We start from the raw sequence: 25962 nt of genomic DNA, 5'->3' as shown, positions 1-25962 counted from the left end.
CTTTTATTTTCCGTAAACCTAAAGAAAAGAATAGAAAGAATAGCAATCACTAATATATTCTCTGTGTCTTCCTTTACCAGACACCTTTATCTCATTTTCCACTTCTTCATATATTCCCAGTACTAGTCAAGATAGCACTATGCGGCGCCGCCTTCTACCCCCTCGCGGAGCTAGGTTCCCGTCACTTTATCTCTATTCACTTCTTAATCCTAATGGCCATATGCAAAGAAAAAAGCAAAGAAAGTTTAAGATGGTCTTAGTAGACCCAAAGTGCCCCTTTTTAACCAGCCTCGTTCCCTTTCCTAAATTTCCTCCTCTACTCCCTTTATGATCGCTCGCACTCAATACTCACGTGCCCGTCTTGAACCGAGAGTCTCCGAAACTGGGTCCGTCCAGGCAGGGTTGCCGTACGCTCAACAGTCGGCCCCGGCTCCGGCGAGCGGTACTCAAAGGGGATTTTTCAACCGGGATCCCGTACCCTCTCTCTGTTGAGTGCGCACTTCTGAGCGTACCGGTCGGCGTTGGCAGGCAGCCTCCCGGAGCCGGTGCACCGTGCGTATCCCTTTTCGACCGGAGAATTTCGTGCCAAAGGGGACGGTAGGGATATGTTGGGAGAAAAATAATAATCACGTCGGGGTCACCACTGAAGGCAAGCGTCCCCAACCAGCACGATCCTCCCCGCAATGAGAGACAATGATGGACTCTCCCAGGATGGGAATCAGGCCAAGACAAAGTGTGGGTGAGCGTAAATGGGAGTTTATCAATCAGAATAGGGCATGCAAAGAACTCTGCAAACTCCGAGAGCGCTCTGTCTGACAATGGCAAAGACAGGCGTATATATTTACAAAAAACGTCATCAGAACCTACATACTATAGGAGGCACAAGTTCATTGGGATTGGGTGGCGACGACTAGCTATAGGTGCTGCTGCGATGTGGTTGGCCGCAGCTGGAGGACGTCACTGGTTAGCCTCGTGGGTTGGGCTGGGCCTGGCGAGTCAGCTGGGTTCATCCGGGCGGTGTCGTTGTGCCACTGTGGCCAGTGTCAGAGATGAATGTCTTTTCTTGACTTCTTTGCCCTAGGCCATGCACACCACAGTCATTCAACCATTTGCAATATTATCTTCTTTAGTAAATCTTCCAATAGGTTATTCTACAGGTTAATGCAACACAGGAGGAATGCACCTAGAGTGGGGTTTGTTGGCGATTCATCAGTACATGGTTACCAGCGTCCTGTTGACCGGGTACCATAGGTCGTGGGGTTGGGTCTCGGGGCATGGGACAGGCGGTACATGTCATCATGTCTTGTTAGAAGTCATTATGGATGTGTTGCTGTGATGTTGCCATAATATTGGATGTCCTAATTCTACAGGGGCCATTAACCTAAGGTTAGCCGGTGGGTCGTGGGGCTTAAGAAAGGGTGCCTCTGGATTTGTGTTTTCAGGCTGAGGTTTACTGCTGGGTTGTAAATAATACAGGTTGCGGGCCGTGGCCTTGGGTGCTGCAGAGGGAACTACAAATCTTTGAAGTGGCTCCAGCCGAGTTGGGGGAGGTGGGGCAGCGCGGCACAGGCCTCTGCGTTCTCGTCTGGCAGGCTTTGCTGGGAGGGAGGGGGAATGGCCTTGCACGTGCCCCCAAAGGTCTTTTTTTCCTCGTGTGTTGCCGATTTTAGGTGGAAGTAGCATTAACATTCAAATAATATACAATACTAATTGAGTCATTCTAAAGCTCACGTTTTACATTGTTAATGCCTCTCATATAACCAATCCGAGCACATTACTTGTACACTATGTTTTTGACAACTACAACATTTTGTTATATGCTTATACATTCGCGTTGTGTGAGGTAGTAGTGAGGTTGGTGGAGCACATAGAAACAACTCGCCACTGAGACTGACGGCAGTGGCACATAGTGGGCTTGGACACACACACACATTAAGGGTGCATTTTCATGCCCCCTTTACACAAGCCCTCAATATGGTTGCATTTGTCTTTCTTTGCACTCTAGCAGCATTAGTTTGGTTATGGCGCGGGACCGTGGGGTGTAATCTTTTCAATGATACACATAACAAAAAAACCCCGGGACGCTTTTACTATATGTGCATAACTGCAGTGATGTGGGTGCTTCATTCCTAATGTCATATGAGCACGCATTCTGCCATATTTATACATTCTACAGGTTTTTTAGTCAGAGAGGTTGTGGAGAGAACGCTTCCATCGCAGGTAGTTTTGTTATTAGTATTTGGGAACTTTTCTTTTATCAAAGGACCATTTTACAGTTTTTTTTCCATCCAGGCCCTGCTGGCCGGGTCATGCTGGGAGCAGCGATACACTGCGGAAGGTGAAATGTTACAGTGTTGGTATCTTACACTTGCTCATGTCCATCTTGTTCGTGGGAACAGGCTGTCAGGGGATCTGCCAGAGAGCTGTGGCCACAGGGATAATTGAAACTTTCCAAAGGTGGGGGCCGCGCTGCGGTGCGCAGGGCTCACACCGTCTTCATTAGACAAAATGGTTTCCGGGGCCTAGCTAAATTCAGCAGGTTTGGTCAATGTCTTCGGCAGGTGACCCACCCACCACCTGGGCCCTGGTGATATGGAGGGGAACCCTGACGAGCCATGGCCCTCACCGGGGGAGAGGGTGCAGGGGAGGGGGGTCTTTTGGACCAATCCTCCCCTACATTTATTTCTCCTTTAGTGTGGATGAGCCATGTGAAAAATTGACGGGCCCCAATCGAGCCTCTAGCAGTTTTGTAATGGGCACTTCGGTGTTACAAGGCCATCTGCAGGAGTTGCTAATTTTGCCATTTAAAATCCTGTTAAAATTGTGTGGGCTTCATCTTTTTTTAGGAAGTCCAAAAAATGGGTAAAGCAATGGCTTCTATTGACCAACGCCTACAAGGAATGATTGTCTCGGACCCAGGACGACTTGAGTCAGTGCCAAAAGAATGTGACTTGGCAAAGGAGCATAGTAAGCACAGTTAGCAGCCTGAAGCAGCTGTCCCATTAGATTGCCAGGCGGTTGAAACCTCTAATATGGATTTAACAAATGTGCATATCAAGAAGGGAGAGGAGATTGGCGAAGCGGGCAAAGAAACATGGCTGTGTCAACTAATAAACGGCTCTGGAGTCCCTGATCCCGCCGCTGAAACCCTTAATTCGAAGGGATTGTGTCCTCCGACGTATTCCTGATCTTAGATATCTCTTTCCAGCTTTGCTGGCCTTGGAATTTTTTTCCCTCTAGAGGGCGCTGCGCTTCGACGTCCGCCGAGTCGATGTCCCTCGACAGCCGCTGTATCGACGTCGACGTCATCCTGCCTATAAAGGCCGCGCGCAGCGTCCGTTGTTCAGTTCCGTTTTTCCGCGCTTACTCAGTGCCTCGGAATATCGTTGCTCAGTTTCATAGATATTATTCCATTTTCCTTGAGAATATTCGAGCCATACTCAATGGCTTCCTCGTCTGAACCGACGACCCCTCGGTCCGGCTTTAAAAAATGCCTAGACTGTGGAAAAAAGATGTCGCTGACGGACCCTCACAGGGTCTGTCTGTGGTGTTTGGGAGCTGAACACCATTGCTCGGAGTGCGAGGACTATATGTCCATGACAGCTAAGGCCCTGAAGGAGCGTAGGGGGAAGCTGGAAAAAGGTAAGACTTCTAAAGCTTCTTCTTCCTCGACGAAGTCGAGACATTCGTCTCCTTGTCACCATTCGCGCTCCAGGTCTAGAAGCGGGTCCCATCACTCCTTGAGATCGAAGCACTCGAAAAGGAGACGCCGAAGATCCCCTTCTTCGTCCTCCTCTTCCTTTGTTTCACCTAAGAGAATCCCTTGCCCCACGAAACATAGTTCCTGGGCTGAATGGGAGGAATTCCGAAAAAATATGATGAGCGTCTTCAAGAAAGCGGCCTCGACCCCCTCGAAGACTGCCGAGAGCGATGCTCTGGTCGAAAGACCCGAAGGTCCAAAACGCCGCGAGTCGCAGCACCCGGCGAAGGAAGCTTCTCGAGCGCGTCATGAACCCTCGAGTGAAGCAAAGACCTCGAATCCTTCTTTGAAGGTTCCATCGACGCCGTCGACGAAGGTTCCGTCGACGCCGAGGTCGGTGTCTTCGACGCCGTTGTCGAAGGGACCTTCGACACACGGGTCTGTCGACTCTACGCCATCCTCAACACCTGCGTCGACGCCAAGGAAAGTCACGGTTGCGGCGCACCCAGTGGCTATTCCCAGGTCTTCGATGACGATGTCGTCGAGATTGTCGATATCCTCGAGCAGAATTCCGATTCTATCGAGGACCTCGAGGCCTCCACCTTTGTTTTCGACGCCACGTTCGAAGCCTTCGGCGTCGACGACATCGATGTTTTCGACGCCGATTACGACAAGTTTGGCACCCTCTGCCTTGGAGATGGGTTTCACACCCTTTGTGAGTTCAGACCAATTAAGAACAATGTCCTCAATTATGGCAGAGGGAGAACTGTCTGACCAAGAAGAGACATTGAGTTGCAGGGATCTGCAACCCCAGTTCAAGAGGAATTATCCTCAGAGGAACGCAGATTAAAGGAACTCCATGATTCCTTACAGGAGGCAAGTGGTTTAGACACTTCCCCAGAGGTGGAGTTCGCTAGGCCAGACCCGGGGGAGCATGCTGAAACCCCTTATAGAGCCTTAATGGCCAGGATTACAGAATTTATGGGGTGGTCAACACCTTCACAGGCTTTCCAACAGGATGACCTCACGGATATTCTTGATAAAGGTCCACAGGAGGATCCTGTAGTACCTTTTCATAAAGCTCTTCAAAGAAAAATAATGACGAACTGGGAAACCCCAGATGTCGTCCCAGCAGTAAATAAAAAACTGTCTACTAAATACAGGGTATCTTCTGCAGACCCTGAGATTTTGTCCAAACACCCATCCCCAGAAAGTCTGGTGGTACAGGCAGCATCTTCTACTGACATCAAGACTGCTTACCCTATCGTTCCACAGGGCGGGACGATAAAAAATATGATGCTATGGCTAAGAAAGTCTTTTAGGCATGTAGCATGGCGTTAAAATCTATTAATGCTACTTGCACCCTTGCTAGATTTAGCCATACACTTTGGGAGTGTGCTTCTACAGCGGCTGACTGCATCCCGGAGGGAGAAGAAAGGGAGGCGTTCCTAAATATCATAAAGGACGGTAAAGACGCTATGTGCGAATCCCTCCAGATGGGCATTGATTCGGCTGACAGTATCAGCAGAGCAATGGCGGCGAGTACAACAACCAGGAGATTTGCTTGGTTGAGACAGTCTGGTTTTGCCCCAGATGTGCAAGCCAGGCTCTTGAACATGCCATTTGATGGCTCTTCTTTGTTTGGGAAAAAGGCGGATGACAGTTTAGAAAAACTGCAAACATCAAAGGCAGCAGCAAAATCCCTAGGCGCTGCAATCCGTCAGACACCTTTTCGTCCCACAGGAACCTCTGCGAGAGGCAAGTCCTTTCGCTTCTACTCCGCATTCGGAAGAGGTAGAGGACGACTGGCTCAAAGGGGACAAAGAAGAACTACCCGAGGTGGACGGGGTAGATATTCAAAAGCCGCAGCAACAGCAGATGCCTCTTTACCATCGGCATCTGCATCAGCCGCCCCAAAACCACTCTGAGGACTTCCCTCACAAGACACCTGCAGAAGGCAGGTTAACTCAACATCTGGCGGAATGGCAGGCTATCACGTCAGATGCTTGGGCATTGGAGACAGTTGCACAAGGTTACTGCCTGCCTCTCCTACGCATACCTCAGAGTCATCCACCGGGGATCAGCTCTCAAAAAGCTCCAGATCCGCTCCTCTTGCAGGGAATTTTAGACCTGCTAGAGAAAGGTGCCATAGAACCGGTACCTGTAGCGGAGAGGAACAAGGGCTGGTACTCCCCTTACTTTCTCATACCAAATAAAGACGGAGGACTGAGACCCATCTTGGACTTGCGAGAATTGAACAAATTCCTCAGGAAAGGCAAATTCAAGATGGTAACTCTCTCTCAGATCCTTCAGGCCCTTCAGTTCCAGGACTGGTTGGTATCTCTGGACCTTCAGGATGCTTATTTCCATGTGCCAATCCATCTCAAACACAGGAAATACCTGAGGTTCGCAATTGGCAACTCTCATTATCAATTTCGAGTGCTGCCATTAGGGCTGACCTCCGCCCGAGGGTCTTCACCAAGTTAATGTTGGTAGTGGCTGCAAGTCTAAGGAGGGAAGGGATTCACGTCTACCCCTACCTGGACGATTGGTTGATCAGAGCTATATCTTTGGAACAAGCTTGGATCCAGCTAGATCATGTTGGCCACTCCCTTCACAGACTGGGCTTCTCCCTCAATTTAAAGAAGTCACAAATGATACCATCGCAGAGACTCCAGTTCATCGGAGCGATCCTGGACACTTCCCTGGGAAAAGCTTCGCCACCAGAGGTGAGGGCTCAAGATATTCTACAGATGGTCACCAAGTTTCAAAATGCCCAACGTCTCCCAGCCTTCGACTTTTTGAGGTTGCTAGGCCTCATGGCATCCTGCATTTTCCTAGTGCCAGAGGCTGGCCTGAGAATGAGATCTCTCCAATGGGCACTGAGAACTCAGTGGTCACAATTCTCAGGGAGAATGACAGATTTTCTTCAGGTTCCCGACAGGGTGGCTCGAGACCTTCAGTGGTGGGCCTGTCAGGAGAACATTCTGAAAGGAGAGCAGTTTTGGCAACCTTGGCCGGAGATAACAGTAGTCACGGATGCCTCACTCACGGGGTGGGGAGCCAACGACTTGACCATCAGCGGTCGTTGGTCTCCATCGGAGTCCAGACTACATATCAACCTGTTAGAGATGAGGGCCATCAGACTTGCGCTGAAGGCTTTTCTGCCATCTGTACAAGAAAAGAATGTCCTGATAATGACGGACAACACAGTGGCCATGCATTACCTCAACAAAAGAGGAGGTGTAGGATCACTACCTCTGTGCAGAGAGGCAATGCAGCTCTGGTTTTGGGCAATCTAAGAAGGAATCTCTCTATCGGCAGTTCACCTAGCCGGAGAGAAGAACTTGACAGCGGACGCTCTGAGCAGGCAGAGCACAGTCTCCCACGAGTGGGAACTAGCTCAGGAAGTCCTTCAAGAGATCTTCGCCCTTTGAGGAACCCCTCAGGTGGATCTGTTCGTCACCAGTGTCAACAGGAAGTGCGATCTGTTCTGTTCAAGGGAATTTCCCCCGAGAGGAGCTCTGGGAGACGCGTTCATAGTGGACTGGGAGTTTCCACTCCTGTACGCGTTTCCACCGGTCCCCGTCATTCCTCAAATGATCAGGAGGTTGAGAAGATTCCGGAAAACCATGATCCTAATTGCCCCGGATTGGGCCAGGAGAACGTGGTACCCGGACCTTCTAGACTTGTCCATCTGCCTTCCAATTCGACTTCCACTCAGAGAGAATCTGCTCTCACAGAAGGGAGGTCAGGTTCTCCATCCAGACATCAAAACCCTCAACCTTCACGCTTGGCTTCTGAAAGGCTGAGGTACCAGGATTGGGACCCCCCTGATGACGTTATGGAGGTGTTGCTTTCGGCAAGAAGGCCAGCAACAAAATCTTTATACCGCTGCCTTTGGAACAGATTTTGCAGCTGGTGTAGGGAAAAGAATATCGATCCCTTTTCATTTGGTACACCAATGGTTTTGTCCTTCCTACTTTATTTAGCGAATTCAGACCTTCAAGTTGGCACCATCAAGGGCTATCTCGCAGCGCTATCCATCTTTAAGCGCACTGCGGAAGAACCATCCTATTTCAAGTTACCCTTGGTAATACAGTTTCTAAAGGGGTTAACTAACGTTTATCCCCCAAGACCATTCCAGGTTCCCCTATGGGATTTAAATTTAGTCCTAACTTTCCTGATGGGAACACCTTTCGAACCACTCCACTCTTGTTCGTTAAGATTTCTTACCCTTAAGACTGTTTTATTAGTAGCACTTACATCTGCTAGAAGGGTGAGCGAGTTACAAGCTCTTTCTTGTTAACCCCCTCATACAATCTTTCACAAAGACAAAGTTGTTCTGCAAGTGAAGTCTAATTTCCTCCCAAAGGTGGTTTCTGAATTTCATATCACACAGAAGATTACCCTTCCATCTTTCTATCCTCCTCCCCATCCGGGGAAAGAGAAAGAGAGGTTACACAGGCTGGACCCAGGAAGGGCTTTAAGTTTTTACATTAGTAGACTGGCTAGGATAAGACAAGCAGACTAGCTGTTTGTAGGCTACGCAGGTCACAAGCTGGGGCTACCGATAACTAAGCAGACCATTTCCAGATGGATTATTTTAGCCATTTTGGAATGTTATAAACTGGCAGGAAAAGAGCCCCCTGAAACTCTTAGGGCTCATTCGACCAGAGGCATCGCAGCTTCATCGGCCCTCAAAAGAGGAGTGCCGGTTCGAGACATTTGTGCGGCTGCCACATGGTCGTCCGTCCATACCTTTACACGGTTTTACAACTTGGATTCCTCCTCCAGTCAGGAAACTAAGTTTGGAAGGGCAGTATTGCACTCTATTCATCAATAAGAGGAAGCATGAAGTCAGTACTCCCACCTCCAATAACAGAATACTGCTATGGGAGCCTATCTAAGATAAGGAATACGTCGGAGGACAAAATCCCTTTGAAGAACAAGTTACTTCTTAACTTGTAACGTTCTTTCGATGGGATGTTCCTCCGACGTATTCCTTATTGACCCTCCCATCCATCCCCGCAGTACTACTTCCCTTGTTGTTGCAGCTTACGCTCCTTCAGGGTGATTAGTTGAGTCCAGAAAGAATTATTGTGGGCTACAAAACGGAACTGAACAACGGACGCTACGCGCGGCCTTTATAGGCAGGATGACGTCGACGTTGATACGGCGGCTGTCGAGGGACATCGACTCGGCGGACGTCGACGCGCAGCGCCCTCTAGAGAGAAAAAATTCCCGAGGCCAGCAAAGCTGGAAAGAGATATCTAAGATAAGGAATACGTCGGAGGAACATCCCATCGAAAGAACGTTACAAGGTAAGAAGTAACTTGTTCTTCTACAATAAATGGCAACCCGCCATGGAATACTAGGAACACTAACTAGGTGCCAAAAGTGTCTGCATAGGTCAGCAAGTACTTTAACTAGTTGGTTGGTGGATGTGAGGGCACCGGCTACTGTGGAGTCGCCTGCAATTGAACTTGATACAAACTTGTTTGCTGAGGTGTCGGGCCGGCTAAAATAATTACCCAAGGGCCTTTAGAAATAAGTGTCTCATGTTCCAAAGTACATACTGATGCAAAGTGTTGAAGGGGGATTTGGATATCGAGATTTAATTAAATATTACAGAGCATTTTTACTTAAAAAGAGTTCATATTACTTTAGAGAAATAAATTAAATGGAACGAATTTGGTTGCGTATGGAAAGGGATATGTGTGCACCATATGAACTGGGGAATATTTATAGTATGGGTAAATTACCAAATAAACGGTTGAAACTAATCCCGGTGCTGGCAACTAGACAGGTGATAGGGTCGTGGTTTAGAGAAAATGGACAGGGCTATGGCTTCAGCCCAGATGCTTCTATATGGTATAATGAAGCTTTGCAAGTAAATTATAAATGTCTCAGTTGGATTAGTTGGAGATCTCTCTCCGCGACAGGGGCCTCCCTCTGGAACAGCCTTCCTGCCTCCCTGAAACTTGAGGAGAACCATCTCCGGTTCCGGAAGCACCTCAAAACCTTCCTCTTTGCCTCTGCCTTCTCTGTCCCTCTCCCCTGCTAAATTCTACACTGAAATTGCACTGAATCTGCAACTGGGCCACTCTCACCAACCTCGGTCCTGGGCCCAGCCACTCTCCACTTGCACTGCCTCCCTGGCATCGCATCCCCTGCACTGCGGGACTATCTCTGTATCCCTACAGCCCCCCCTTCCCAGCACTTGCCTGCACCTACCTTGCACTTGCCACCAGCTGGCCCTATTTATTTATTTATTTTTATTCTACTTACTTGTACTGCACTTCTCCCTCCCCTTCCCCTGGCACTTTTTCCCTTCCCCTACCCCTGCACTTGCGCGGTCTGAATGATACCTGGCCTAGTAGGATCGTTGTCTGTCTTCCCCTTGTTTCCCCCCCCGCCTCGTCGCGCCTTGAAACACTTGTGTATAGGCGCGTTACAAATGCCATATCATATCATAAATAAGGGAATTCTGTGGCTAGGGGATGTGATGGATGGAGACCAATTCTATGACAAGACAGGACGCTCATATTATGCATAACAATCTTTACTCTGAAACCACAGCAGCAAAGAAAAAACTTTTACAAACAAAAAATTTGTAAAGAACAGAACTAAATAGAGTTCAGTGTCAATGTAAGGGAGCTCCCCAATCCATCATGGAGGACAGGTCATGCCCTGCAGGAGACCAATGAGCAGCGACCCTTCCTTATATAAGTCCATTACTCTAAACCCAACCCCTCTTTCTTTGCTGCTGACACCACAGCTAAGTCACTCCTAATTTCGTTGTGCCTTGCATGTTTGTCAGTAGTAGGCCTTGATAATATATTAGCCTTAATTTATGTGAATGTATTATATATATATTTTGTATATTTGGATGCCTTTAATTTTGAAAGGGAGGAGGGTTTGCTTTGCTATCTTGTTTAATGGCAGGCCGTGTGCGGCCGTTACTTATTTATTAAGGAAAATTGATACTTTAGAAGACTCATGAATTTATATGTTCCATGTTTTACTTTGATTTTGACACTGGCCGGTCTGTCAGAAGCTTCGGTTCAGACCCGGCACGTGCGAGAACAGTAACTCGTCTCTTTCAGTTTGGCCGTTGCCGCCCTCTAGGCCCACACGCGAGCTCAGTGTTTCGTTTTGTTTTTGTTTTTCTTTATTCATTTCTCAGTATGGGCGTTGCACCCTCTAGGGTCCGCACAAGGGGCTCTATGATTTACATTAAAGAAGCCTGTTTCTGTGGCACAGTCTTTAGGTGTTCTGACCTGTACCTGGGAGTTTGGGTGTTCGAGCCACTCCTCCAGCTTAAAAATTTTGGGATGTTGTGAAAAATAAATTTCAATTTTCTTCCATGTTTTCCTATCGTATTTATTTATATAGTATGTGTATGTATGTATACAATATTTAAAGCCTCTGCTGCAGCCAGAAGCAGGTTAGCTCAATGGTACAGCTGCATATTTTCCATGCAGGAAGACATGGGTTCACTTCCCGGCATGTCCACTGTGCACATACGTGTATGTGCATATTTTTTATATATATATATAATATATATATTTTAAATTGATACACTTTATTTGGCTATTTTAATTGATATTTTATGTTTGTTTGGCGAGGACCCTCCTGTTCGAGAGTCTGTTGCGCTGCCAGTCTACAGCTTTGTTAAGCGCTGCTCATGACATGGGTGATTTGTCTTCACTATAGGTGTGCCTTAACCTGCTTGGTTTCAGGTTTTGCCTGGGTTCTACTGCAAGGTTCTCCCTCCTGTACTGCTGGTTGCCACACCCTGCTAGGGTGAGCAGTTTGCGGTGCACTTGCTAAATGTATTCCTCCCCTAGCTCGGCAGTTTTGTTTAGGTGCTGCATATGGCAGATGTCATTTTTCCCTGTAAGCGTGCCATAACCTGCCCGGTTTCAGGTTTTGCCTGGGTTCTACTGCGTGTTGCTCCCTCGTGTACTGTTGGTTGCCACACCCTGCTGGGGTGAGCAGTTTGAGGTACACTTGCTCAGTGTATTCCTCGCTTAAGGTCGGCAACATTGTTTGGGTGCTGCATATGGCATTGGTGATTACCTTAACTGTTTGTGTGCCATAACCTGCTCGGTTTCAGGTTCTGCCTGAGTTCTAATGCGAGGTTTTCCCCTCGTGCACTGCTGGTTATCACGCCGTGCTCGGGGGAGCAGTTGGAGGTACAGTGTATTCCTCCCTTAAAAAGTCAGCCGCTTTGTTCTGTTTAGGTGCTGCATGTGGCAGTTGTCATTATTTTACCTTTAGGTGTGCTGTCACCTGCTCGGTGGCAGGCTTTGCCTGTGTTCTTCTGCGAGGTGAACCCCTCGTCTAATGCTGGTTCCACACCCTGCTAGGGTGAGCTGTTCAGATGCACTTGCTCAGTATACTCTTGTGCTAAACAATTTGTTTAAGTGATGCATGGACAACATTTGCGTTTTCAGAATTGTCAATAGCCCGAATAGCTCAGTAGGTAGCAGCTACTATAAGGTCTGGGTTCGGACCCCTGTGAGGGTGTAACCCCTCTTCCTTGGATATTTTTATATTATTTATTTATTAAATACTTTAAAGAAAAGAGTGTTTGTAGGTAGTAATAAACAGACCCATGTGGGGGGTTGTACCTTCCTCTCTAGCCTTCACTCTGGTGTTAACCTTCATCTTTTAGTTAAAATTATTTACCTTAGTTAGTTTCAGGACAACTCAGTCCTTTCCTTAGGTTTTGCTTTCCCCAATAACAATTGCTCCACCCAATACCTGTGCGGATTAAGCTGCAGAATTTTGTCTCGACATGAGGAAGAAAAGAATGAGGAGTTCTGCCCCTATTGAGGTCTGCAGGGCTTGCTGCTCTCTTTAGTGAGTGGCGTGTTTCCCTTACTATTTGTCCCAGTATGACCATTATACTATTTGGACTATTGGTGGAGACAAGGTCAGCTCGGGGGTATCTTTTCAGTTTTGTTGCAAGGCAGGTTGGGCAACCATGTTCTAATTGGATGGAGTGTTTGGAAACACTTGTTGGTATCAGAGGGACGAGTTGCCAAATAATAACTTTCTGGCGCCTACCCACGGTTTTCCTCCAAAGGCTTGGCCTGTTTTCAGCTATCCGCCTAGCAGTGTGTTATAATTTCTCCTCTGCTCAAAGAGTACAAGCAGGCTTCTGTACCCTCAGGAGAGTTGCTTAGCCTCTTTATTTATATATATATATATTTTCTACAGTGCAGCGAATAAAGGGCCTGCTTTCAGATCTGTACTGAGCTTCTGATGCAGGTTCATAATTTAAGAGGGTCTAAAATAGTCTTTCATCCAGCTGAGATCGATAAGTGAACAATTCGCATCACACACCGTTGGTAGTAGTGATGAGCAACACTCGTATACCTGAGGGTTCGTAACGCTATAGAAGTGCTGTTTTGCTATGGGCATTGTGCTTAATATTTTCCTTACCCTGATTCCCTTAGGGGCCAGTCAGCCTCACACGCATACAGAGACTCAGACCTCAGGGTTTGAGGGGCTAGTGGTCCCAGTATTCTTTCACAACCTTTCATTTACGGGGCATGATAATTACCCCAAAGTCCTTTCCCCCTTCATTCCCCTTCCCGCCATCCTTGGGGGAGATTGCATCATAATATTACACCTCTTGGAGTAACGCCCAATGGTTTCCGTGTTTCCTTTTACAGGAGTTCTGACTCGTGACCAGTGCAGACTCGCACTGAGCATTTCCCTCCTGTCAGTTTACTTTCCTTTGCGCTAATTCCTGGTAGTTAAATAAGTTAAGCGGAGCCCCTTCCACGGTCAGGAGGTTGGTTAGAAGTGCAAGAGTGTATTTATTTTAAAGGGGTAAAGCGAGGCTTTAGCGTGGTCCTCAGGGTAGCCTTCTTCTGGGTTGCAAGGTTTCCTTAGATACGTGGGGGAGGATTATCCTCCTTTGGGAAGGCTCAATATCCCTTGGTGGGATAGAGGGGTCTGGGAGTGCTACTAATCTCCCATCCAAGTTATTACGACCCTCTTATCACAATGAGTTATAGCGTCTCTACATTAACTATCAGAAGGTGTCTGTCAGTGCGATTCCCAGAGGGCTCGGATATATATTTAGTTAATGACTTGATTCTCCTAGTCACCGGCATGGCAGGTAGACCTTTTGGGTTTTTTCACAGGAGATTATTTTTGCAATAAGGTGCCAGTTTAGGATGCTGGGAGCTTCAAGGTTCTTCAAAATGGCTAAGATAGAGGCTAGTCCTCTTCTGGTGAGCAACTTCATTTTAGCTGTTTAGTGATCAGTTCTTGGCAGTTTAGGGTCTTTGCTAAGACTTTGAAATTTAGGGGTCCTCCTTCGGTTAGTTTGATTTATCAACCATGGAGGAGGGAACAAGGGTCAAGCACCGGGCACATCTACAAGGGGGGTCAGATATCACGATAATGGTAGTGATTGGATGTAAAATACATTTTTTCTCCTTGCCAGGTTTGGTCTCTTAAGGGTCAGGTTTTTGTAAATATCTGCCTTTTGTCATGGTAGCAGAGTCCTTCTTCAAGAGCTTGGGAGGTCTGAAGGTCTCCGTTTTGGCGGTTTGGCAGGTTTAGCTTTTCAGGTGGGGCCCCTCTCTTTCTCTTCCATTCTGCTTCTTTAGTATACACATAGGTCTGAAGACAATTGTGTGTTAAGTCCATTGCTTTTCTCTCCGCTCAGGATAGGTCTTCCTATTACAGATTAAAAAAACAACCTTTTTTACTCCCATTTTACCTTTTATGAAGATTTGTCTCTCCCACTTGTTCCCCAGTGTAGTTGTGACATGCCCTGTTTCTAATGCGATATCTTCCTTTAACGCATGGGATGGAACCTACAAAGCTTTCACCCCTAAGGGGTATTTTTCTTTATCTCCAGGACAGCTAAGTGCCTATCTTCTTTTGTTTGCTATCTAGGTTCCCAAAGATGGTATGAATTTAAGTGTGTAAATGTTTGATGGTCAACGGGTTTATTATTCCGATGGGTTTTTTTCCTAACCTATTAGTATAGGAAAACTGTGTTCAGTGTTTTCCCCCCTCTTTTTAACCAGTTGGTTTTGGTGGTCTGCAAGGAACGCTGGAATTGGCACATCTTCCAGTTGTTTTTTCTTGCAGTGGATTTGGCTATGCCTTATAAGACAGTTATTCGGGCAGCCTAGTCTTGGGCAATTCTCTTGCGGTCAGCTGATTGGTCTAATGAAAGCATTTAAAACATTTTCTTCTCCTATTATTTTATTATTTTGTCTCCATTGTATTGATCATGTTGTACTAATTAGACGCAAGGGCTTCAAACTTGCATAATATGAGCCTCCTGTCTTGTCATAGAATGGCTAATCCCCCACACTAACGTGAGATGGGGGTTTAGATTCTATTAAAGACAAGGATGCAATTATTATCCCACCCACGATATGATATGACAGTTGTGACACGCATGTACACAGATGTTTCAAGAGAGAACATTCTTTGGTTTGTTGTTCTTCCCATCCACCCACCCTTCTTGCTTGTTGTTCTTACAGCTACGGGTTGAGATTCTGATCAGGAGTGTGGCTCACAGTTATAAGTTGTGGAGTGCGTGCTACGAGAGCTTCGCTGGATTTGCCTTCATTGTTTATCATCTGATCTGTGCAGTGGACGTCTGGTTCAAGACAGCTACAGAAAGAGGAGTTGGGTTTAGAGTAATAGACTTATATAAAGATGGGTCCCTGCTCATTGGTCTCCTGCAGGGCATGACCTGTCCTCCATGATGGATTGGGGAGCTCCCTTACATTGACATTAAACTCTATTTAGTTCTGTTCTTTAAAAGTTTTTTCTTTTCTGCTGTGGTTTCAGAGTAAATATTGTTATGCATAATATGAGCCTCCTTGTCTTTAATAGAATCTAAACCCCCATCTCACGTTAGTGTGGGGGATTAGCCATTGTTGTGTTTTGAGGAATTGCAGTGTAGATATGGTTTAAGTCAGAGAGAAATTAATAGATACTTGGCTTTAGCTTCCATGATTAATTTGAGGATAGGTATGGCTGGTGGTTCAGTTGGGGGGAAAAAAACAGAGATTAGCAAATTATTAGAAGGTTAAGAATATTGTGTGCAAATTTATATACAATTTATGCCTATTGGTAAGAATGTTCAATTAGCGTGGACTGGATTGAAGGAACATTGGTCGCATGATGGTGATAGGGTCATTTCTGATGTGGATTGGAGAGACATTCTGAAGGTGAATTTGAACTTGGGAGCAGACATGGGTTTGCGATTAATTCGACAAAGTTATTGGAAGGCTGTATTGGACACCAGTTAAGATGTTTAAATTGAGCCTTAAACCTAATGATTTATGCTGGTGTGATATTGGTAGAGGCACTCTTTTACATTTGCTGTGGGAATGCCCGAGAGTGCAATTGTTTTGGAAAGATGTCATTGAAAAGATTGACTTGATTTTTGGAATAAACTTGCAAAGATCTGCAGCAAAAATAATTTTACTATTGTATAAAGAAAGATGTGTGCGTGCTAGAAAACATACTTGCTGGATAGACAGGGCCATGATGGTAGCAATTAAGCTAATTCTCAGAATTTGGAAGAAGAGGCAAAAGCCTAGTGTTGAAGAGTGGTTAACGGAGTTGCAGGTTTTATCACCATATGATAAGGTTTCATTGAAAAATAAAGATAAAGAAGAGGAATACATGAAGTTATGGGGACCATTTGTGGCTCTTTATGATTGATATGACAGTAAGGCTGTTCTAATGGATGTGACATCTATGGTCTATGGGAGAAGGTGGGATATGGTGGAGGTGAGGGTTTTTCTTTTTTTTTTCTCTTTCCTACTTCCCACTTGTGTTGTCTCTTGTGTTTTGTGTATACCTGTTAGTTTGACTATTATGTTTCACAGGATATAGCTATTTTGTTGGACTGGACGATGTATGATGCTTAAAATGTTCTGCAAATTTAGTTGTGATGGTTTAATGTGAGACATTGTTTACTTTATGTGAAGTTGTTACTGTTTATTGCAAACTTAATGAAGTGTTTAAAAAAAAGAGAGAAATAAGTGTCTCAGAGGGTGACCCGTTTGTCTTTACTATGGCCTCACAACTTTTACTGACAACTGGACAAACAGGTCGGGCGTATTGGCTGTGTGCAAAAAAAAAACCTATTGTTTACTCTCTCTGCTTGACATGACGAGCAAATTGTTTGCCACATTTGTATTACAGGTTTTATAGAGCTGGGTAACCGAGAAAAATATCTTAGATCATCTTCAAACAGGATTCCAACCCGGATCTGCTTCTGCCAACAACATTAAGTTTCTTGCTAGATGGATATGAGTCTGCCATAAGAAGAAATCCAGTGTTGTATTTTATTTATGTTGATTTCAGTGCAGCTTTTCACACTGATAATCATTCTATCTTGTGGTCGAAGCTAAAACGTCTGGGTTGTCCTGATTGGTTACTTTCAATCCTAGTGGGCTTACATTCAAATATGGGGGTCCGGGTCCGGCTTGATGATACAGGTGTCCTGACAGATGTAGTGGGAGTAAACTGGGGAGTCAAGCAATGTTGTGTACTGGCTGCCCTTTTTAACATTTACCTGGCAGACTTACCAGGGAAATTAAATGTGATGGGTTGTCTCGTTAAGCTTGGCAGAAAGTTGGTTTCTTGCATGTTAAATGCGGATGATCTAGTTCTCATGGATTGAACGGTGAGGGGATTCGAGGGAAATTCAGTGTGCTTATGCAATATGCTAAATCCAACGACCTCGCTATTAATATGACTAAAACAAAGGTGTTGGTAGTTGCTGGGCATGGAATAAAAGTAGTTGCCCTGGAAACACAATTGAGGAGGATTGAATACATGGATTGTTACCTGCATTTGGCATTGGGGCATGGAGCTGGTCGACCAATAGGGAATATAACATCATAGCAGGGAGAAAATGTAAAGCTTGCCAATTTACGTTATTGATAACTAAATTCAGCAAACAAACCGCGGGATACTAGATTGGTGGCATCCTTGAACTCTGAGCAGTTCTTCTCCCTGAGGTATTTTATACAGCCTCAAAGCGCTGGGAATGCACGACTTGAGTTGGTTGAATGTGTTGCAGGGTAATTTTTTTGAGGAAAATCGAGAACCTGGCACTCTCCACCCCCATGGCTTAGTTTCGTCTCAAACTGAGCCTTGTATCTCTGAGCACACAAGCTCGAATATGCAGGGGGATGTTCTGCATCAAATCAAAATCTAGACCCACATGTCCATTGCTAGAAATGCTTGCACGTAATCATGAGGGGGGAGTGTGTAAAGAAGCCCACATTGAATGGTTTTGAAAAACTGAATAGAGAATACTTCACCTGTCTCGATTGGTTTCCAGACTTTGATCGGGGTTGGTGTTGAAGAGAATTTTTAAGACTAAATCCAAACAATGGGATTGGAATATGAACTACGAACATCAGAACACATTGCAAAATTACAAATGCGTGGCAAAAGTGATACATTTTTACCTCAAGCGGCAATTGTATTTACTTTGCTGCCCCAGCCCAATGGTTCGGAACTTTATGCTACGGCTCTGCATTAACCAACTCCCGGTCTTGATGGTACAAGGTGCATATACAAAAATTCCAACACATCAGAGACTGTTGCATCTGTAGATCTATGGACAAGCTGGAAACTGCCCGGCATGTATTTGCGGAGGGTAGAAGATTGGGGGCTATTTGTATGTCTACATTGGGAAAGTTTGTGAGTCGTTATGACATGCCAATTCTGGGATTATTGTTTGAGCACAGACTCAGAATCAGTACTTTTAGCATTGTTTCATCTATGGTTATTGATTACGATGCACCTTAAGATATAACTATCTTAAATATATGCTAGGAATGTAAAATTATGTTCCTGAAAAATTGATAATTCAATAATTCCTGGATGGTGCTTCAATGGTACATTCTGGTAAAATGCATTGCATTCTAACTTTTAACTCATTGGGATGATGTTTAAAAGGATATAAATGGTATTTTAACTAAAATCAATGTATGTTATTTGTGCTGGTAATGTTTTATCATTCTTATGTCCGCTTGAATAAGTGGATTTTTTAAAAAGTTTTGTTTCAATATTAGGATAATTATGGATTTGTAAAAGTTCTTCGGAACTAATACAAAATAAATAAATATTGTTTAATGCAGGCATGGACAACAGACGTTGGGGCCAGGTTTGACTTTGAATTGGTTGATAAGATGTCTTAGGAGCTCTGAATCGATTTTGTTCATCCTCTAGTGGGAATGAGTTGCTGAACCTTTACCCCTAGATTGGTTTGCTGTATTTTAGTGTTTTTTATTCAGCGTTCGGCAAAAGAAAATGTTGCACCCTTTTAATTTGGCCAATGTGCTTTCTAATTAACTTTTGCAGGTAACAAGTCTTCACCTTTCAGTATGCCACCCAACCACTCACCGTGTTAATTGTTTAATCATTTTATTAGAACACGTAAACACACTTTAAACACCATGTTCCAACACATCAGAAACTGAAAAAATGTACAGTCAGAGGCAAGATAGCAATAAGACAATGCTTTAATAATCTGTTTATTCATATGTAACACACTATTTGCAATGGTTTTGCCTCAATGGGTTTACATCCTTAACAGTAGAGATGGAATTCTAACACTAAGTGCTAATCCATTAGAAATCTATATATGAAACATGTACACAGCACAAAAGGAAATGTGAGGAGAACTATGAAAAAGGTGGCAGAAGCTACCTTTCAAGAATTAAATAGGGGTATATACAGGGACTTCCATATTATTGGATCACTGCTAAGCTGAGCAGAGTGTAATCACTCAACATTGCTCACAATATATTCTAGATTGGAATCAATCATTAATTATACTTTACCTTGACGTCTTGGGAGGGAATTTTCAGGGTAGAGGTAAGTGTACTTTGTTATAATTTTTGGGAGCACTATATTGTTTCATAGTTGATTCTGAAAATTGCCACTAAGAAATGGACCTTCCCATGTAGGAGCTCACATTCTGCCTTGTAGAATGCAGACCACAGAATACATTAAGTGTTAAGGCTCTCGAAGAAAAAATAAAGTGGACAAAATGACTTAGTGGGGAGAAGATAGAAGGAGAGTCTAATAATAGTTAATCAAGCTTGATTGTATAGTCAGGTCTTCAGGAATTTTCTAAACTGGCAAGGAAGTGGCACGAGAAATGTAGTTGGTTAGACTGTTCAATAAGATAAAAACCACCACTGATAAAGACTATCTACCGGCCACCTAGTCAGGTAACCATCTCCCTCCCTCCTGGCCTCGACCACTCAACTGCTCCTCCTCAGAGACTTCAACATCCACCTGAATGCTTCCTGTCCCTCCTCTGGACTCTTATGCAACCTCTGTGATTCGCTTTGTATTTGTATTTATTTATTTATTTTATTTATTTGTAGAGCGCTCCCGGCCCTGAGGCAGCTGGGCGCATATTTTACAGCTATTAAAGCTCTTAAGGCAGTACAGTTACACATGTTATACAGTTCAGTTACAAATTAAATAGGTTACAAAGAGTAGCCAGGACACAGTATTGAGTGCAAACAAGTACCAAAAGAAGGGCGTGACCGCAGCCGCGGCCAAGCTAGTGAGAGCCATGAGAATACTGGCAGTCAAGTTCATGCAGCCAGACTGTGGATTTTCTTTTGAAGATGGGGAAGGAGGGTTCGGATCTAATGGACGATGGAAGCATGTTCCAAAGCTTTGCCGTCTGGACAGGAAAGCTGGATTCCCCTGAATTCTGTAGCTTGAATCTAGGGATAGACATAGTATGGACTTGGGCCGATCTTAGGGGCCTTGATGAGGTATGTGGCTGAAGTCTGTTGGAAAGGTATACTTGGGCGAGGTTGGCTATTGCTATGTGTGTTAAGGCAAGTGTTTTGAGGGCGATTCTGTGTTTGACAGATAGCCAATTAAGGTTGCGTCTTGTGTTGGATATGTGTGACTTCTTCGGGATGTTGAGGGCAGCCCTAATAGTGTTATTCTGTGTCACTTGTAGTTTGTTCATGTTTCTAAGGCTGGTCCCTAGAAAGAGAGAGCTGCAATAATCGATTTTTGACATAACTAGCGTTCTGGCAAGGGTAATGCAGTTGGGTGTTGTAAGGAATGGCCTACAGGCGGTAATTAATTTGCAGGTATAGGCAGATGCTGCAACCACGGCGTTAGTTTGTCTGGTGAAGGATAAGGTGTCGTCTAGGTAACTACCGAGAGTTTTGGTGTTATTAGATGCAGTGATAGTATTGCCATCAATAGTGAATGATTTGAATGACGGGTCCAGTTTGTTCAGTCTGGAGCAGGAACCAATTATTAGTATCTCAGTTTTCTCATCGTTTAAACAGAGTCCATGATGCGCCATCCAGGCTTGGATCACTGAGTAGATTCCATTGAGGGCTTTAGTGTTTTCATTGTGGTCTCCTGTGATAGGGATAAGTATCTGGGTGTCATCGGCGTAGTTAGTATACAAGACACCCAAGAATATCAAAAAGAGGCTTAGTAAAGACATTATAGAGCGTGGGGAAGACACGTGATCCTTGAGGTACCCCGCAGATTACTGGAGAGGGTTCAGCAGAGGCTGAGGGTGAGAGAACTCTCATGGTTCTATTGGCAAGGAAAGACCTAATCCAAGAGGTAGCAGAGTCTGAAAAGTGCACAGCTGTTTTTAGGTGTTGCCACAGTATTTGATGGTTGACAAGGTCGAAGGCCGCCGATAGATCGAGCAGTAGTAGGAGTGCTAGTTTGCCCTTGTCTTTTATATCTTGTATTTGGGTTACAAGGTCAATCAAGGCCGTTTCCGTGCCATGTCTAGGGTGGAAACCAGATTGCCTAAGGCCCAGGAGGTTATTAGTTTCTAGATATGCTTGAATTTGTTAGTAGGCGGCGCGGTCCAGTATTTTTAGGGCACCGTTGTAAAAGGTCTGTAATTAGAAGGGTTACTAGGGTCAAGTGAGGGCTTTTTGAGGAGTGGGATGACCCAAGCATCTTTTAAGTTATCGGGCACCATTCCTGTTTTAAAGGAGGCGTTGATAAGGTTAGTGATAAAAGGTGCGAGGTCATGCGCCGCCGCTTTAATGACTGGAGCGGGGCAGGAGTCACCTTGACAATTGGATGGTTTTAGCTTCCTAATGATATGAACCACTTCCCAGGTGTCTAAGGGTGAGAAGCTGAATGGTATGATTGGTGGTTCGGGACCGGTATTGTTGGTGGTGGATATCTTGTGATCAGGGTCGGTCAGCAGGTGTTGTCTTTTTAGGTTAATTTTGGTTTGGAGCATCGATATTTTATCTAGTAGAGCCTTCTGGATGTTCGTACACCAAGCGGCATCAGTGATGCAATTGTCGATGGGGGCAATGGGGGATTCAAGTTCTTTAAGAATCTTGAACAATTCTTTTGTGTTTGATTCTGCTAGCGTAATGCGCTCATTGTAATTATTTTTTTTAGCTTGAATAATAGCTTCTTTGTAGTTAGAGGAAGCTATGGTCAGCGTAGTTTTGTTATTGAGTGTTTGGCAGTTTTTCCAACGTGCTTCTGCATTTCTTTTAGTTTTGTGCAGTTCTCTCAGGTGAGGTGTGTACCAGGAGTTGAGATGGGAGCGTGGTTTAGATTTGCGCATTTTTATTGGGGCAATGATGTTTAATGCTTTCAGGATGGCCTGGTTAATAAGAGTCTACTAAAACTGTAGGGTCCGCAGAGTGTAGTGTATCGTTCAGAAGGGGAAGAATGAGAGGGAGCAATCTATCTGTTGTGATGTTTTTCTTATTACGAGTGAGGGTCGCCGGTGCAGTGTTCACAGTGGGACAGTGAGGAGTAGCGTTAATGGCGAAGGTTATTATGTGACGATCTGACCAGATGCAGGGTGTGATGGTGGTCAGGGTAGAGTACTACAGTTAAGGTCTGCATGCCAATCTAAAGTTCTAACTTTAATATGAGTTGGTTCATGAATGTGGTGGGTATAACCTAGATCTGAGAGCGTGCTTTCTCTCTCTATTCTTCCTACTGGCCCGACTCACTCTGCAGGGCACACCTTGGATGTTCGGATCTACTCAGACCTCCCCCTCTCTAACCCTCTCACCACTCCTCTCTCCTGGAGTGACCACTTTCTCCTCTGCTCTCCCCCTACCTCTCGGGCCGAGCCAACCCCTGCACTGCCACCCACCTTCTCGGTCATCCGACCCATGAAGCATGTGTCAGCTGAGGCTTTCGCTGCCACTTTCTCTCCCCCTCCTGCACCTCTGGCTGACTCGCATCCTGACACAGCCCTTTCCAAACTCCATGCTTCTATCTCTGACACTCTTGTGTACTTGCCACTGTAATGAGTATCTGCTTGAAGCCCAAAGCCAAGAGCAACTCTTGGTACGACTCAGACCTTGTCACCCTTAAACGCAAGTGTACAATGGCTGAAAGGAAATGGTGGACATCTTGTGCACCCTCTGACAAACTGGCCTGCTCCAAAGGCCATACTAGCTCTCTGTCTACACTAAGAGGAGAGCTCACATCCAAGCCTGCGTCTCTGCGTTATCTAGCAACTCGGGCGAACTCTTCAAAATCTGCAAGGAGCTGGCCAATCCTGCTGCAGGATCTACCTCTTCTGTCCCCTCCCAGGCCCTCTGCACGGCTTTGGCTTCACATTTTATCTCAAAAACCTAGGACATCCTGCCCACTCTCTCTTCCTTCGATCCTTCTTCCTATGCTTTTTCCTCTAGCTCTGGCCTTCCTGCGGCCGCCTCTCTCCTCCTTTCTCTTCCTTTCCTTTGTTCACCCCAGACTAGGTTTCTAGACCGGTACGATCTATGAAAGTCTCGTCAAAATAGGTTCTTCCCTGTTCATCCAAAACCATCAAGGACCACATTGACACCCTTGCTCCAGCCTGGGCAGACTTTTGCAACCACTCTTTCGCCACTAGAACCTTCCCTTCCCCTCTGAGGCACTCTCTTGTGCACCCTTTTCTTAAAGCCTTTGCTGACCCCTCTTGTCCAGCTAACTATCGCCCGATCTCCATTACTCCCTTTCTGGGCAAACTCTTGGAAAAGCTGGCCATCTCCCAGCTTAACCTTCACACTGAATCCGTTAATTGTCTTCACGATCATCAATCTGGCTTCAGAGCGTCCAGAAGCATGGAAACTGCTCTGCTGAACATTTGTGAAGACCTGCTCTCAAACCTTGATACAAACCACCATTCTGTCCTCATCCTACTCGATATCTCTTCTGCTTTTTATACTGCCAACCATGCCATCCTGCTCAACCGGCTCTGTGATAACCTGGGTATCACTGATCAGGCCCTGGCCTGGCTGTCTCTCCCTCTCCTCTCCTCTCCTCTCCTCTCCTCTCCTCTCTTCTCTCTCCCTCTCCCTCCCCCTCCCCCCAGGGGTCGAATCTTTCTTCTTGGTTGTTCAACCAATACCAGGCACCCTTCACCCGCCGCATAGCTGCGCTCTGCTCCAACTTTCAGTGCTATACGGATTAAAACTCAGCTTACTTTCAGGCTCCCCTCAGCCACCTCATCTCCCTCTCTCATCCTGGATTCTGTCCGCAATCCAGGAGTGGTGTGTGTGTGTGTGCAGCCAATGATCTCTGCCTTAATGCCAGTAAGACAGAGAGCCTCCTCATTGGCTTACCAGCGCCTTCCTTTCCTGTCACTCTCTGGCCACCCACTCTCAGCCCTCTTCCTGCTCCCACCTGTGAGGCTAGGAACCTCAGGCTCATCTTCGACTCAACACTCTCCTTCTCTCCTCATGACTTAAGTTATGTGAGGGGGTCAGTCAAACTACCAGCTGCACCTCCTCAGAGGTATTCTTCCTTTCCTCACTTTTCCCCAGAAGCTCACTGTCTCTAGAACTTTGGTTCTCTCTAGGCTGGACTACTGCAACAGCCTCTTTCTAAATCTACCTGCCTCTACAACACATCCAGAACAGGACTGGAAGACTTGTCCTTGACCTCAAGTTGAGAGATCGTATCTCCCCAGTTTTGAATTCTCTCCATTGGCTCCCAGTGGCAGCAAGGATCAAGTTCAAGACCCTTTGTATTGTCCACAAGGCTTTCTGGGGCCTGGGACCGCAATACCTCCAACTCTCTCTACGGAAATATCTTCCTACTCGAGCTCTTCGCTCCTCCACTTCCAACTCATTAAGGGTCAGTCGCTTCTCCAAGCAACGATTTGGGGGCAGATCTCGTTCTTCGGCTGCCTCCCTCTGAAACAGCCTCCCAGCCTCTCTGAAACTTGAGCAGAACCATCTCCGGTTCCAGAAGCACCTCAAGACTGTCCTCTTTGCATCTGCCTTCTTTCTTCCTCTCCCCTGCTGATCTCTTGTCTGACACCTGCACTGGTCGCCTAGCTACCCTCTGAATTCGGGCCCAGTTCCCTACCCATCCAGCCACGTCTTGCACTTATGGTCTGTATCTGTAACCCTACAGTCCCCTTTCCTGCACTTATGAGACACCTGTTGGCTGCACTACTTGTTATGTTGATTCCTTGTCCTGCACTTGTCCATCTTCCCACCCCCCTCCACTGGCACTTCTCCCCTCCCCTTGCGCGATCTCAATGTCACTAGGGTTAGTAAGATTGTTGTTTGTTGTCCTCCCTCTGTTCCCATCACCTCCCTTGTCGCGCCTTTAAACACTTGTGTATATGCGCGTTATAAATGCAATATATCATATATATCATTCACTCAAGGTGGATATTGACATTGTCATTGATGCAAAGATTTTGACTCACTTTTCTTTCCCCGTTTCCTAGGTGGAGGAGCAAGTGAGCACGACAGAAAGAGTATTTCAGGATAGACAATACCAAATTGATGCTGCCATTGTGAGAATTATGAAGATGAGGAAGACCCTGCTGCATAATCTTTTAGTTTCTGAATTGTTTAATCAACTTAAATTTCCAGTAAAGGTAACAATTTAAAAATGTCTACATCACTCAATTTTCCAAATACTTTGACATTCTATAATTTTTTTTTAATTCTATCAATTTTACCTATTGAATGGAATTTTATTACCATTATAGTTAGAATATTTTGCAATAGGTTGAGTTTATAGAATAGAATAAGAAATTGCTTTCTTTACACTGTTTGAAATGAAAAATATTTTTCATGATTGGTAATTTGGAAATCAAACTCGAACTATAGTTTTTACACAGGCAATGTTAGTGTTTGAATAATTTCCTTATTCACCTTCTCGTTCACGCTTTTGAATTTTTCTGTATGCTGCATTTTCTTCAATTACCAGCCCTTTAAGTGGTGTTTCCAATGAATACC

At 45.4% G+C, this 25962-nt stretch overlaps 1 protein-coding gene across 1 annotated transcript in view; it reads left to right on the top strand.

The window, feature by feature from the left end:
- The window catches only part of CUL4A (cullin 4A), a 2221838-nt gene that overhangs the window by 2122160 nt on the left and 73716 nt on the right, over positions 1-25962 (top strand). The window contains exon 19 of the mRNA XM_069637151.1: positions 25446-25598. Within this exon, the coding sequence (XP_069493252.1) occupies positions 25446-25598 (153 nt within the window). The remainder of the gene's footprint in view (positions 1-25445; positions 25599-25962) is intronic.

Source organism: Ambystoma mexicanum, chromosome 7p (assembly GCF_040938575.1).
Source record: "Ambystoma mexicanum isolate Mex_15411 chromosome 7p, UKY_AmexF1_1, whole genome shotgun sequence".
NCBI lineage: Eukaryota > Metazoa > Chordata > Amphibia > Caudata > Ambystomatidae > Ambystoma > Ambystoma mexicanum.
This window is presented reverse-complemented; position numbering and strand designations above follow the sequence as displayed.